The 14,725-nt window shown below is 47.9% G+C and overlaps 1 protein-coding gene across 1 annotated transcript in view; it reads right to left on the minus strand.

The window, feature by feature from the left end:
- Positions 1-14,725, minus strand: part of LOC144179721 (cubilin-like) — a 158,025-nt gene that overhangs the window by 71,233 nt on the left and 72,067 nt on the right. The window contains 4 exon segments of the mRNA XM_077708164.1: positions 2,166-2,358; positions 5,030-5,208; positions 7,816-8,015; positions 9,225-9,357. Coding sequence (XP_077564290.1) covers positions 2,166-2,358; positions 5,030-5,208; positions 7,816-8,015; positions 9,225-9,357 — 705 coding nt within the window.

Consider the following 14,725-nt stretch of genomic DNA (forward strand, 5'->3'; position numbering starts at 1 on the left):
GCCTGAAACTCCGCCTGCGGGAGTTCTGTCCTTTTTGTGCTTGCTTTAATTTCATATAATTTCATATGCTGCAGCTGCTTTGTGTCATTTCGAACGAGCCACTTTTTTCTCAGGCGGCTTTTCTCGGGCGGCTTTCGGCATTTCCAACGCGCCAATTTTTTGCGCGGCCGCATTTTTTCGCTTACTATCGTCAAAACCAACCCAACGAGCGTACCTAACTAAAGGAACGCAGGGACTGCCGGTTATATACACAAATGTTGCCTTTAATGTACCTACAGGTTTGTTCGTGCTAAACAACGGGGAAATGTATGACAAGCGCCAGCGGTTCACGAGGTTCGAACGATAATGACTATTTAAACCGCGTGGTTTTCGAAGCGTCAGCGTGACTCCCTGACGACGCTACACCAGGCTCTACTTGGGTCCGTTATCTCGCTGCGCCGCCTGATTCCGGCAGTCCCTTGACATCGACCGTTCGCGAGCTACGACGACAAGGCGAGCCCCTAAAGTTGATTGATTTGATTGATTGTAGGGTTTAACGCGCCGACGCAACGCAGGCGATGAGGCGCGCCGTAGTGGAGGGCTCCGGATTAATTTTGACCACCTGGGGATCTTTATCGTGCGCCGGAGCCCCTAAAGTGCTCTGCACTTTAAAAAAAAAAAAAAGGGCAGAGCGAGAGGCAATGAAAAAGGAAATGTGAGCAATCTGTATCAGGCTATAGGGAAATACGGTTTGACTTGCTCGCGCTATGACATTACGCAATGCAAGCAAGACGTTTTGCATTGCGGGATGGCACAGAACAGGTGCGAAGGATATTGTAGTTCATGCTAATCTCTTCAAGTCCTATCCACATGCTTGCCGATAAACGTATAGTTCCTGGCTGGCTCAAGTGTTCTTGTCGGAACCGGCAAGTGTTTTTTCCACGGTACACTTCTGCAGGGCAGCTGAAACACATTTGCCTTGAGTGCACGTGCTTTTTAAAGCTCTGGTTAAAATACACCTTGCTTCTTCTTGACTTTTTTTTGTTGCTCTCTGAACCTAAGCTAATGAACTGGCTAAGTTGCCTGAGTAAGTTTCTAAGTTGACTAAGTTGCTATGTTGACTGACTAAGTTGCTGTGTATAAATTTTTACTGTTGCATTATATCTACGAAACGAGGGTCCCACTGAAGTCTGGCTCTGAGACCCTCGTCTGTATACCCTGGATTTTGTAACACTTGTTTTTGGAAATAATAAAACTTGAAACTTGAAACTTACCGTCAGTTGGCGGTCCGTCAAATTCAAATTGGGGGCACACACTGTTTATTTAGGAAACATGTACATTTTTAAACACTGAATAACCCATGCCTTTGCGTTTCGTGTATGCTTCATATGCATGCATTTCTACTCAGTGAGGGAGTTCGAGACCAAACGGCACCTTTTAAAGCTCTTTTAAATGTACATTCCTCTGAATTTGCTAAAATAAATCGGTAGATAACCAGCACGCGCTGAAATCTGAGCATATAAAGTTACTACGCCATGTCTGCAACTGACCCTTAACTATACGCCACAATTAATGCCATGCTTCGGTCCTGTCACCCCAACTTGCGTTTTTAAAGTCTCTCTCTTTCTGTAGCACATAATTCAAAGAGGCTCTGCAACATTGCCAATGAACTCTTTCATTCTCTCCTTCGCGTCTGGAACCATTGTTAAAGCTATTTATAGTTATCGCCAGCTCGGAGCGGCACTGCGTGATTTGCTCGTCGCAGCAGATACGCCTTCCGTTTCTGCTCCGTTTTTGCGGCTTCCTTTTTAATGTGGCTATGAAATGCATTCATTGCTGCAACGGAAAGATAGCCGGCCAATAGCCGCTACACCGTTGTAATGGGGTAACTCCAGCGGTCGAAGAGCGTCAAGACCGGGAAAGAGAGAAAAATCTTTTGAGCTAGTTTCTAGGTTATCTGATGGGCACAGAGCACTAATTTTTGGCCAAGGTACCTTGCGACCCCCTAATCTAAGCACTGGATGTTTTGGTTGACAACGTTCTGCACGCATTTAAGATTTCTGAGAATGCGAAAACTTTTTTGCAAGGTCCCTTTAATTGACAAGGGGGGGGGGGGGGGGGGGTGAAGCGGCATGCATGTCAGCACGAAAGATGAAATATCCACCCGTGGGTGATAGCTAGCGTACTGGCTTTGGCCTGGTCCATGGTTTGGAGGTAACTGCTGTTCACGGCCTCCCACTGCATTCTCCACTTGGAGTAGCCACCTGTCGACGAGAAGCGCAGTTGCACGTGCGACGTGCGAAGCACCAGGGGATCTGGCTTCTGGGAGCCGCAGTAGGTCGCTGCCTGGGGGGAACCTTCGTCGACGCCTTCGACGACCTTGCGGGGAGGAAAACGAGCGCCTGAGATCACTCCACCTCAAGCATTGTGACTGCAATGTGACAATGGGCCGCGAATATTCACATGGTAAACTCTGATTTCGGCAGCTTTTAAATGTGCCGCATTCCGAATGAATTAGGTGAGGTTATGCGTCTGTCGTCGGTAACAACGGTAGATGATTTGGAAGAACTCTCTAGGATCGTATGAATAGTCGCCTTCTCCAGAGAAATGTTTTGCTGTTAATTTTTTTTTTGTTCAAGCGCAATATAGGAGGAGGTCCCGAAGTTCCAAGGACTGTCCGGGAGACCTCTCATGAAAAGATATCAAACACTGTTACACGGGAAAAGCAGGGACAATTATACATTACTGAATAAAGCATCCTGATTAGTACGAAAAAACAATTCATAGGCAAATTAGTTAGGACTTTGTACGAAAGTAATACATCACATGAAATTTTGAACAATACGATCACCAACATACCCAGATCATAATTCTGAGATTAACTGTCAACTCAAAGCTCAAGCAAAAAAACTGCATACAAACAAGCATAATACAGTAATGACGAATTACTCGGGAACTAAGAAACCATATGACATTTGAGTTGAGGACTCCCGTGAAGTTATTAATCCGTCTGTAATAGGAGTGTAATGAAATGATGCTTCGCCCTTCGACTGAACTGTAATGACGTGCGAACGGATTTTAGATGGCTATAGGGAGGCGATTACATATTGAAATACCCATGAAGTAAGCCGTAAATTGATAATAGTTTGTTAAGTCGCGTGGGGTGAATTAGGTACCAAGAAAAAGTTCCTGAAGACAGGAGTTCAAACAATATAAGGACCACACCGTATGATTGTCATGTCCAATTATAGCCTTGGTTATGGTCCGGTTGTCGCCGCATATTTATATGTAGTATAAAATAAAGGACGCAGGTGAGAGAAGATAGCTTCAGCTAATGAAAATGCGTAGTGCACATTAGTGTTAATTACGAACAGGTAAGCACAAAAATGTACGGGGTACTCACTGCGAGCATGTAAATAGTCATGGTACATACATAAATTCGATATAGAATCAAGGTTTTTAAAACTAGAGTTAAACCCAGCTAATGACCGTATCACACGACGGTTGTGACTATTTTTAACATTATGGGAAATTCTAAGTGGCCTAGGAGGTGTCAAAATAAATGTGTCACGCTTAAAAACAGTTGTAAGCACGGAAAGGAGATATTAAAAATGGTTTCAGAGGAAAGATAGCGATGAAAAAAATTGGCGCAGTTTGCACGAGTGGTGCGAGGCTGGAGAAACAGCGGAGCTGGCGGCCCCACCTAGCTTAGTCTTGGTTCGGCTAAGTTTATGCGTGGTTATGCTTAGAGACCCGGCCAAGCTTTTTGTGTGGTTATGCTTCGAGGCTCGGTCAAGTTTCCTCCGTGTTGTCATCATTAGCCCTCTCCCTCCCCTGACCCCCAATGAGCAATGAACATTCGGTCGTTAAAATATGTACATATGTGTTGTTTTATTGTTATTACCAGTCATTTGTTTCGAGATTGGACCGATGTCGTCGCATCCGTTCTCGAGTAGCGGCTCCTCGGGAGTGACGCTCTTCCTCTGTCGCCCCATCTCTCCCTCAGTCGGTGACCCGGCTGTCGTACGTCGCATAGATTTCCCAGCATGTAACCTAAAGTTCTCCATGACTGTCAGGTTCTGATGGATTTTGTCCACAGGCTTGCACGTCTCTCTCAAAGATGTGCAAGCTGCCGCTGCGGTGGCTCCGAGTTTTCTGAGCGCAGGTGGTGGCCCCTAGCAACGCGGAGCGAGTGACGCCAGGAGCAGACGACAGTCGTTTTGTCGGCGACGCTGTTTGCTCAAACGCTGACTGGCCCGCACCCGGTCGGGGCTCTCAGCTCGTCACCGATTGCACTTTCGCCTGGGAGCGCAGCACGCTTCCTGATAAGCCGCCTCTTCTTGGGCGTCCGGATCTTCTTTGGTCACCTCATCTCCTATGTTAGCGCCACTGAGTCGGAAAGGGTTTTGCCGACTCCGCCGCGGCGGTTCCGAGTTTTACAGCGCAGGTGGTTGCCCCTATCAACGCGGAGCGAGTGACGTCAGTTGCAGATGACAGGTGGCGCGCGCGTTCTTGTTCACCAACGGCGCAACCAAGCGCTTAAACAGCTCTGCTGTTAATAATAGCAAGGTCTTGTGTTATGATTTGTGGTAGTACTTGTTAAAGTTCGAAATGATGCATGCCTAAATTTTGAGTAAAACGGCCTTTTCAACCCGCCGCGGTGGCTCAGTGGCTAAGGCGTTCTGCTGCTGAGCACAAGGACGCGGGTTCGCTTACCGGCCGCGGCGACCGCTTTTCTGATGGAGGCGAAAAGCAAAAACGCCCGTGTGTACGAGATTTCGGCGCACGTTAAAGATCCCCAGGTGGTCGAAATTAATCCGGAGCCCTCCACTACGCCGCGCCTGATCACCTGCGTTGCTTCGGCGTGTTAAAACCTACAATAAATCAATAACGGCGTTTTCAGTTGTCCGTCCGCACTGGTCATTTACGCTATTTTTTTCTTTTATTGCATTACACATTTGCAACAATTGCTTGTTGTGGACAAGCCGGTGACAGACTTAGTTGGCAATACCTTTGCCAATAAATGGACCTATCCAAAGCGATGACTTACTATTAGCTTACTGGCCCAGCATTCTGCGTCGGTGGCATACATCTGATCCCAGCTGATCCTCGGATACAAGTCATCGGGCACGTGTATCGTCCACGTGAAGTCCCCAACGGCGACTGTCTCGTGCGGGAACAACGGTGACTCGATCACGCCCGACGTGCCTTCCAGGTCCACTTTGCGCACTGTGCCGAAAATAAAATTAGCCCATTGTTAGCTACGTCCGGTTTCGTTGTCTTTTAGAAAACTACAGGGCCCGTTAGCCGTACAGAAGAAGGGCGGAGAAACAGGACTCTTTCAACCCTCACAAAGGTTGAGCAGCAAGGATAGGGAGGGTGGGATGTCATTTGTACCCGCTTAACTGGATGAATGAGTAACACTACTTTTCAGATAATAAATGGCGACAGTAACGCTGGTGACAGCTCACGAAGAGCCCGTGCACAGCTACTGCCAGGTGCAGTAAGGTGGGGACATTGATAAACAGTGCTACGCTCGGAAGCTAGCTTTACTGAATGGCAGATGGGTCACGACAGGGAGGTCTTGACAAAACAAAAACAGAAACATAATACACAAATATCGCAGAAAAACGCTGTTAGCACGAGAAACCCGTGCCTACGGTTGGCGGCGACCTGGTACTACTTCGTACATATTATGGTCTGTTCCGGGATACCACAAAGTAAAGGTTGAATCCTTATACCTTTTTTGGTCAGTTATTTTCCAATTACAATTATCGTATTCACAGTGAATAAAAGGTGTTTGTTTTTTGTTCGGCACAGTCATAAAAAAGTTCCATAAGCCGTTGTCTGCCTGCATTGCATGACTTACGGCAAGAGAAAATAAACCAGCTATTTTTTTACCTGAGCAGAGAATGACTACAATAAAAAGAGGACTCCGAAATATGTTCACCAGGTACTCATATGTCAGTGCAAAAGAAATGACTATAAAAGGAGTGGTGGAGGTGGTCCGTGGAAGAGGCCTTCATCCTACAGTGGACATAGTCAGGCTGATGATAGTGATGATGATAAGAAAAGTGAATTGAAGAACAAAGACAGGCGTCTATAATGATATTGCGATTGAATTTAACGCATGGACGACTGGCTGGACAAAAAGACGATAGCAACAGAAATTGGAAACGACATGACAAAAAAATTGTGCGGCTTGGATTAGGGGTGCAAGGCTGGAGAAACAGCTGAGCTGGCGGCCCCTCTCCCTTCGTCTGAGACACGGCTGTTGCACCTCCCAAGGATTTCCGAACTTTACGCTGAAAGCTCTCCATGACTGGCAGGCGCAGATCGTTTTCTCCGCGGGCTTTCACATCTCTTACAAAGTGGGTCGCGTTAGCACGCGCTAGAGCTCGCGGCAACTGGCTTCGCGAACCCGGCGTCTGTAGCGCGAACTCGGTGTCTGTGCTCCCCACTTCAGGCGCGAACGCACGTGAGCTGGCGAGGAGAACAGCACCCGAGAGATCCCGCCACGAACGCTGGGCAGAGTGTTCTGAAAGGTTGAGCTGGCCGACGCCGGGCGCTCCTCCCGAGGTACACGCTTACGTGCGCTCGGTTTTTTTAGCATTTTTTGCGCGCTCCTCACGAGGCGTACGCCCACGTGGGCTCGGCTGGACTGAGTTTTTTGGTAACGCTCCACGGCGGCACTAAAAGCTTAAAAAGCTCTGCTCTTAAAAAAAAAAGCTCAATAGACGGCTGCTGGGAGCAATTAGGTGGCCAGGAACCAGGTATTTTTTTGCTAATTTCGATGAACATGCCCATTGAAATCGTCAGTGGACACCTGTGACATGGAGGCAAAACGGCTCCATTGCAGGCTAAGAGCGTATTTTTGTCGCTTGAGTTCCGCAAAGAGGCCGGAGCTGTAGTTTATCTGCTGCGGCGTATCTTCGGTAGTCCCTCTCAGACCTGCCTTGAGGTGCAGTTCATCACGAAGGTGATGAGAAAGTGTGTGCGCTTATGCTTTACAAAGCGACGGGCAAGCTTTAAAGGAGCACTGACACCAATTTTCGGCGTTAATATTATTGCACAGTTCGCTTCCTTCACTCAACAGAATAGCCTGGCTGAAATATGAGTGGCCTGCGACGCGAAGAACATAGTTCGCGCGCGGAGCGGCACTCAGCAAATGGACATCAGCGTGACATCACTCCAGGAGAGGAAAAAGAAGTGGCGTGACAGCGCTCGTCAAAAACTCGTGACGTCACTTCACGCGCGCAGCTCCACGAGCGGCGAGCGGGCGCAACACCCTCTCAAGCGGGCGCCGGTGACATTCGCCCAAAGCGGTGAGGTCAGGCAGGGAGTCTGTCATATGCGCCGTTCGGGATGAAAGCGCGGGAATTTGAAACAAACGATTTTCAGGACGTTCCATGTAATTAACTATCGCGCGCTGAAGTATTTGAAGTGCTGTTTCAGGTTGGCCAGACCATTAAGCATCGATAAAAGCAATAAAAGTGTAACATAAAATTTTCGTGTCAGTGCTCCTTTAACTCTGTAGGCAGGTGAACTGGCATGGGCTAGACTCCAACCACACGTTACTCCTGCAGGCAATCTTGCCCAGTGCAAAATAACGCGAGCAGTATAATAATAACAAGCAAAAAGACTCATTTCGCTAAGTCGACATTTACTTCACGCAGTGTGAGTGTGAAATAGTCGTCGTATGCTTTTACTTCGACTGAACTTTTCTCAAAGTTACTCAATACTGCTCCTCGCTATGATTACCGGGGCCGCTTTTAGTCTTCAAAAACCTAACTCGAGGCAGGGGGCGAACGCGGAAAAGAAAACGAGAGGTCTTACACGTGCTGAAGTGGGCCGAGAATCCAGAAGCCACGTCGGTGTCATCCGAGTGGAACTTAAGCCAGAGCCCGTTCGCGCGCGTGATGTTCATGGGTATCTCGCTCCCACAGAAGCGACCCAGCAGTCGGCCGTGGGCGCTCCGCTCGCGCACCTCGAGGTAGTCCTTGTTGCAGAACTCGCTGTCCTCGAGTGTGAACGCCCTGGTTCGCGAATTGAAAGAACAACAGCAAAAAAGGATGTTAGACAAATGCCGCTCATATACACGCTTCAACGCGGAATATTCGGCGTTCACCTGAATTGCAGGCGTACGGCTACAATTTCTCTCGGAGAAACTTACTCCACCTTGGGGATTTCCTTTAAGCTGGTTGATTAAAGTAAGAGAGAGCTTGCTCTGCGCCATTTATAGCTCCACCCGAGCGCCTTTTGTCGATCCGCGCAGGCGCCTCTCGTGAGTTTTCGGTGCCCTCAATTACGGTGGGAAGTAGTAAGAATTTTGCCATGAGAAACTATCGCTGTAAGTTCTCCAGAACCTGTGAACATGAGATAACATATCATATTCTCCTCGCCACTAAAAACGATTTTAGGACTGCGGATCTCTTCCTTGTCTATTTTGTAAAATATAGCCTGCGATACAGTGCTTATTCCTAAGTTATTTCTCCTATAGGGTAATAAAGCTAAAGTGTAAGGCTAAGGTATTTAGCCTATAGGGAAATACCTTAGCTTTGCATGCACTTATATATATACCCCCGTTTCTACGCCGCTCGCGCCCGTAGTTTAGCCACCACTTCGGTGTCGACGAACGAATGTTGAGCATGACGTCGTTTACGCTGTCGTTAAGGTCGATGAGCGCGGCGCTCAGCATCAATACCAAAGTGTACGAGCCGTCCATTCTCTGACGCTTCTGCGATACAATAAGGTGGAAAAGGTGATACGCTGCACAAGCACGAGGATGTAAGGCCACGTAAGTATTAAACAAGCTGTGTATACGCTAATTTACCCTCCATTCTGTCCTCCTCTGTGAATTCTGTGCATCTACCACGCTCTCCTTTGGCCCGTACAGTAGCCGCTGCGCCTGACACTGCTTAACCTTAAGCGTGCTACGATTTTTCTGTTCACGTGGCGTTATTCCGCTTTATGACTTTAATTAACGTCACACTCCGGCGGAATGAAAGCCATGATTTTACGAGGGGGTACCCCTAGCGTTCTTGCGCTGAACACTTTATCAATAAATGCAGAATCCGTAACAACCAAGCTCTAACAACAAAGGCAGCGTTGTCCACACTCACCACGGTTGCGCACTCGAAGTTCAAAATATAGAGAGTGCGCTTATGCAATAGAAGTCGGGGTTGTATGCTTAGAAACCTCACTGAAAGGGAGACAAACACCGAGAGCACAGCGTGCGATCGTACGAGAATGTCAGCTGCATCATGTTTCCTTTGGCAGCTTTGATAAGCCAGACGCAGTCCTGGGACGGCAAGTACGTGTCGGGGTAGCCAGGGCTTGCCACGTTGCCGTCCAACGAGTCGATCTCTGCACCGCAGCCTGCACGGTAAGATCGAAGCAGGTCGTAACCTAACGAGGAACACGATGAGTTTTAGGGCGTTTCCTTTACCCAGGAACATGCACCCAGTGCATAACCAAGAGAGCAGACAAGAAAGAACCACGGATATCCACAAGCGCTTTGAAAAAAAAAAAAAAAAAAAAACAACCTAGGACGCGATATACGTCGACGCTGCTGAATATTGAGACCGCACTGCCACGGCAATAACGGCGGTTGACCAGCACGGCCACTTGATAACCTCAGGCTCAGTCCGCTAAAGCACATGAGACTGGGGAGCCATTGCCATGGCGCTAGCATCAACCCAGACAAGATATATATGAGCAGTGACTCCAATACGGCAGTCAGAAACTTCTCGAGATAACGCATAGCGACTGAAGCGCTGAAAATTATGAATGGATATAACGGAGAAAGGCTCAAAAGAGCACAACTATTATGGGCACCAGTTCACACAGCCCTACCCGGCAACGAGGACGCTTACAACCTAGCTCGAGGACTAACCGGCCGAGCTAGCGCAAGAAGCACCACGGAGCAGCCCTCGCCCGGAACCGGCAGTAAACGCATGGTCACTTACTGAGAAATTATAGATCATTACCGATTTGGGAGGCTAAAATACTCAGAGGCGCACAAAACATTAGATAAAAAACAATCAGATGCGTGGAGACTACTACAGAGGGGGTCGTACCCCAACCCCGTACTGTGCAGTGACTATTATCCAGAACTGCACAGCCACAAATGCGTATACTGCACCGGAAGGGCTGACCTGAAACACATGCTCTGGGCCTGCCCTGCTGTCATCACCGCAGATAAAGCAAGAAGAATGATAACTACACCGGATACGATACTGATCAGCTCCGACGTCGAGTCTCAGTCTTGGACTCTCCGGATGGCCGAGGCCGCCGCCAAGGAGCAGGGGCTCCTGGTCGATGGCTGAAGAGGGAGGAAAAGAACTTCCAGCCTACCCCACCCCTGACCCCATTCTGGGGAAACAATAAAGTTATTCCTCTCTCTTCGACTTCCTTCTTAAAACTTGGTCCACCTCGCTCGCTGTGAACTTTTTAACAGCAGAGGTGTTGAAGCTTGAGCTGGGCCCTTCGCGCACTGGCTTTAGCAAAAAAAAAAAGAAAATAAAGAAAAACACGGCGCAGCTTTTCGGTGCAAGGCTGGAGAAACAGCAGAGCTGGGGGTCGACATAGCTTCTCCGCACACTGACAGCGGAACTTAAGAGGGCGGACCCACATCACGAGTGCCGGGACTCGGGATCTTCCGATCTTCGTTGCTGTGTAGGCGCTGCAGCTTCAGTGCGATACTCGTGGTAGGATCGTAGCCGTCTCATATGGTGTCGAGCAGCGACTAGACTGCGTTCGCGCAGCGCTTTTTCTTCTTCGGGAGTAATTACATACTCCTTTAGCCAACACATGTTTCGCGGGAGTGCAAACGATGTGCTCGGGACGGAGTCGCGAAAGGCTGCGTCGCCGACCCCGTGGCGCCGGCGCAGTCGCACGGGATTTTTTTTTAATATATATATATAATGCCTAGCATTCTTTGCCGAGTACCCTCACAACCAAGAGCGTGTAACGCCCTGCATTTCCACAATAATGCAGATTTCTCGAAAGTTCCAGATGTAATCCTTAGAATAACGTAAATGGAGATAATTTGTCGAACGAAATTTTGAAAAACTAAAAAAATAACAAAAATATAAAAAAATGACGTGAAATGTCAAAACGTATACCACATGGCATTTCCACAATAATGCAAATTTCTCGAAAGTTCCAAATGCAATCGTTAGAATAACGTAAATGGGGATAATTGGTCGAGCTATATATTGAAAAAAAAAATAAAAAAAAAACGGAAAATGTCAAAACGTATAACGTATGGCGTTTTCACAATATTGAGGATTTCGCGGAAGTTTCACCTGTAATAGTTATAATATCGTAATTGGAAATCATTGGTCGGACAGGCTTTAGAACAAAACAAAAAAATTGGCTGCAAAAACTCATACTCAATACAGGCAGCATAAGAATGCTACGCATTAGTAGATAATTCTCTGAATTTCTGCAGAACTTTCTTTCTTTTTTTTTTTTTTTTTGCTCCACACGTGGTGCAAGCCAACGCGTAAGCCTGGACGACGCCGGGCGCTCCTCACGATGCGCAGGCTCACGTGAACTCAGTATATATTTTTGCTAACGCCACTGCGCAAAGGTTGCGCCGGGCGACTCGCGCCGGGGGATTTTTTTTTTTTATTTTTTTGAAAACGCCAATGGACCAAGCTACTGAGGGCTACTGTTATAATACTGATCGAGCCACTGTTATAATACTGAGGGCACGTGAGCGTACGCCTCGAGAGGAACACCTGGCGTCGTCCATGCTTGCAAAAAAAAAAAAAAGAGAGAGAGAGAGAGAGAGAGAACACTCCTCCGGTGCGAGGCATTCGCTGCGCGGACGCAGTGCACGTCACTGCAGCGAATACACTTCGTGACTCCAAGCAAAGCACATCGTTTGCACTCCCGCAAAACATCGGCCGGCCTAAGAAGTGTGTACCTTTAGAGGTGGAAGAAGCGCAGCACGAAAGCCGTTGTGTCGCTACTCGACACCATGCGAGACGGCGACGATCCAGCCCTGAGTACCGCGCCGAAGCCGCAGTGCCTAAACGGCAGTGAACAGCGCGAGATCCCGAGTACAGCGCTCGTGATGTGGAGGCTGCTCCCTCTCTCTTGGGATCAGCTCTCAGTGTGGGGAAAAGATAGGTCGACCCCCAGCTTTTCTGTCTCTCCAGCCTTACACCATTAGTGCAAGCTGAACCATTTTTTTTCTTTGGACTGCACGAAACAGAAAATACGGGGGTAGGCGTTGCCCAGTACACCTCCTCTGTTCTGTTGGTGTGTAACACTGTGTGCGGCTTTTTTACTGCAGCATGTTCTCTTGAGTCAATTTTACGCATTATTTAAGAAAATAAGGATAGTTTAGTATTTGTTAGATTGCCTACCAACACAATTCATCAGTTCTGCGATTCTTCTAGTACTACGCGAGAAGGAGGCGCACGTGGCCAGGATTGTCCAATACGCTATTGAGAGAGAGAGAGAGAGAGAGGGAGAGGGAGAGAGAGCGCGCGCGCGCGCGCGCGAGAGAGAGAGAGAGAGAGAGAGAGAGAGAGAGAGAGAGAGAGAGAGAGAGAGAGAGAGAGAGAGAGAGAGAGAGAGAGGGAGGGAGGGAGGGAGGGAAAGAAAGAAAAGTGACTATAGGCTGACAGCTTCTCTGGGAAAAAAAGGAAACTTCGGTAGTTTGAGTGCGCCTGGATTAAGGTTCCTTGGAGGTCAGCAGGAAATACTTCCGACACACTTTTTCGCCACACAACAATGCAAAATTCGGTCCCAACAGCATTAAAAAATTTATGCGTCAAAAAAAAAAAAAAAACGCGTAAAAATTGAGCGCTAGAGTACCAGTGCCCAGCGAGGACCTAGGTTCTCCGGGAAAAAGTACACTTCCAAAGAGGGGCAGGTGAGCCTGATATCAACGCCCAAAGCGCGCCTTTAATAGAGGTTTTCCGATCAACCACATGTATCGGTTTCTTTCATGGGGTTTATAATTTCTAAAACTCATCCAGAGTCTAAACTGCAAGCCGCAAACACTGCAAAGAAAAAAAAGTCAAGGTCTAAAAGTGGCTACAGGGATGCCCTACGTTTGTTTTGTTTGCTGGGTTTTTTTAATTTAGAAAACTGATTTAGAAGAACTGAGAACTTGTGAACACGGCAAAATAAAAAAAAAAGGTCTAGGTCCGAGCGTGGCATCCGGGCTACCCCACAGCACCCATTCGGGGGCGCGGTCCCGCTACTGCGAGACGCGGGAACTTTTGCCTGCTGCGTTTCCGCCCTGGGCCGGTTCGCTCCTCCTTAGGCAACCTGGCCGCCCCGGGCTCCCCCGGGACCGCCATAAAGACGCCTCACTTAGCGCGGACGCCCCGTCAACATGGGGGACCATGGAGCAGAGCCCCCGGTGCCACCCCGTCCTCTAGACCCGGCCTCCGAGTAGCTGGATTACAGGGGCGCGCCACGACCCCCGGCCGAATCCTAGAGTTTACAAGCGGGGTTTTATATCTGCCACTGTAACCCTATGCGCACCTTTTTTCGGCGTTAATTGTTTGTTGTCCGAACTTTTGGGACGCTGTCACGCATTTTTATAGTTAACCAGCGGCTATTCCTTCACGTTATACACTGTAACAGTACACAAATGGGGGTCCCCTGGCATGCATATCCCCATTTTATTTCCCTGATATACGAAAATGAGTTTAGACCCACCGTGGTGGCTCAGTGACTAAGGCGTTATTCTGCTGAGCATTAGGTCGCGGGTTTGGTTCCTGGCCACGGCGGCCGCTTTTCTGATGGACGGGGAAAGCGAAAACGCGCGTGTGCTCGTTATTTCGGCGGAAGTTGAAGATCCCCAGGCGGGCAAAATTAATCCGGAGCCCTCCACTACGGCGCGCCTCATAGCCCAGGTGTGGCTTCGGCGTGTTAAACCCCACAATAAATAAATAAATAAATAAATAAATAAATAAATAAATAAATAAATAAATAAATAAATAAATAAATAAATAAATAAATAAATAAAATCAGTCAGTCGGTCATGTTTGCTCCAATTTTGCTCCAATTCCCGCTCGTGTTCATTTTCCGCAATCACCTGATAACGGCTCTACCGCCGTTGTCAGCCTGAAAGAGGGGTCGGCGTGGCGAGGAGGAGCCGCCCCGGAATGGCGCCGAGTAAGGCGGCTTCACCGGAATCGAAACTGGGTGAGCTTCGCCGAAAAAGGCGTCCGCCTATAAACAATCTATATAGGTTTCTTTCGGTCCTGGAAGCACTTCAAAAGCCTTAGTTATCGACTACACCGATCCGAACAGCGGGATATACTCGTTTCAGGAGAAACTACTGATAGATTCTGCGTTGTTCGTGATGAAATTCTGCGTTGTTCGTGATGCGATATATTTTTTTTAATGGCTACGGAATGCATTTATTGCTTAAATTTAAAGGAAGGTGTCCAATAGCCACGATGTAGCTCGAGAGACATCCTTCAAATCTGGAAATAAAACCCAGACCAAAACAGAAAAAAAAATCTATAGATCGAGTTTATGCGTTATCTGACGGGCGCAAAAATTTGGCTTGGACACTCAGTGGCCACCTGACCTAAATACGGGACGCGCTTGTAGACTACGTTGTAAATAAATTTCAAATATTGGGAAAAAAAAACGTTTAAGCTGGCTCATTCGCTTTTCCTATTTTAGATTAGCCAGACTGAGTGAAATATAACTCGTTGCTTGCGTTTTAAGCACAATGTGTCAGTGAAAGCATCGAGAAACTATA

The sequence above is a fragment of the Haemaphysalis longicornis genome, unplaced genomic scaffold, assembly GCF_048455015.1.
Source record: "Haemaphysalis longicornis isolate Haplotype H1 unplaced genomic scaffold, Haemaphysalis longicornis Haplotype H1 scaffold_4, whole genome shotgun sequence".
NCBI classification, from domain to species: Eukaryota; Metazoa; Arthropoda; class Arachnida; order Ixodida; family Ixodidae; genus Haemaphysalis; species Haemaphysalis longicornis.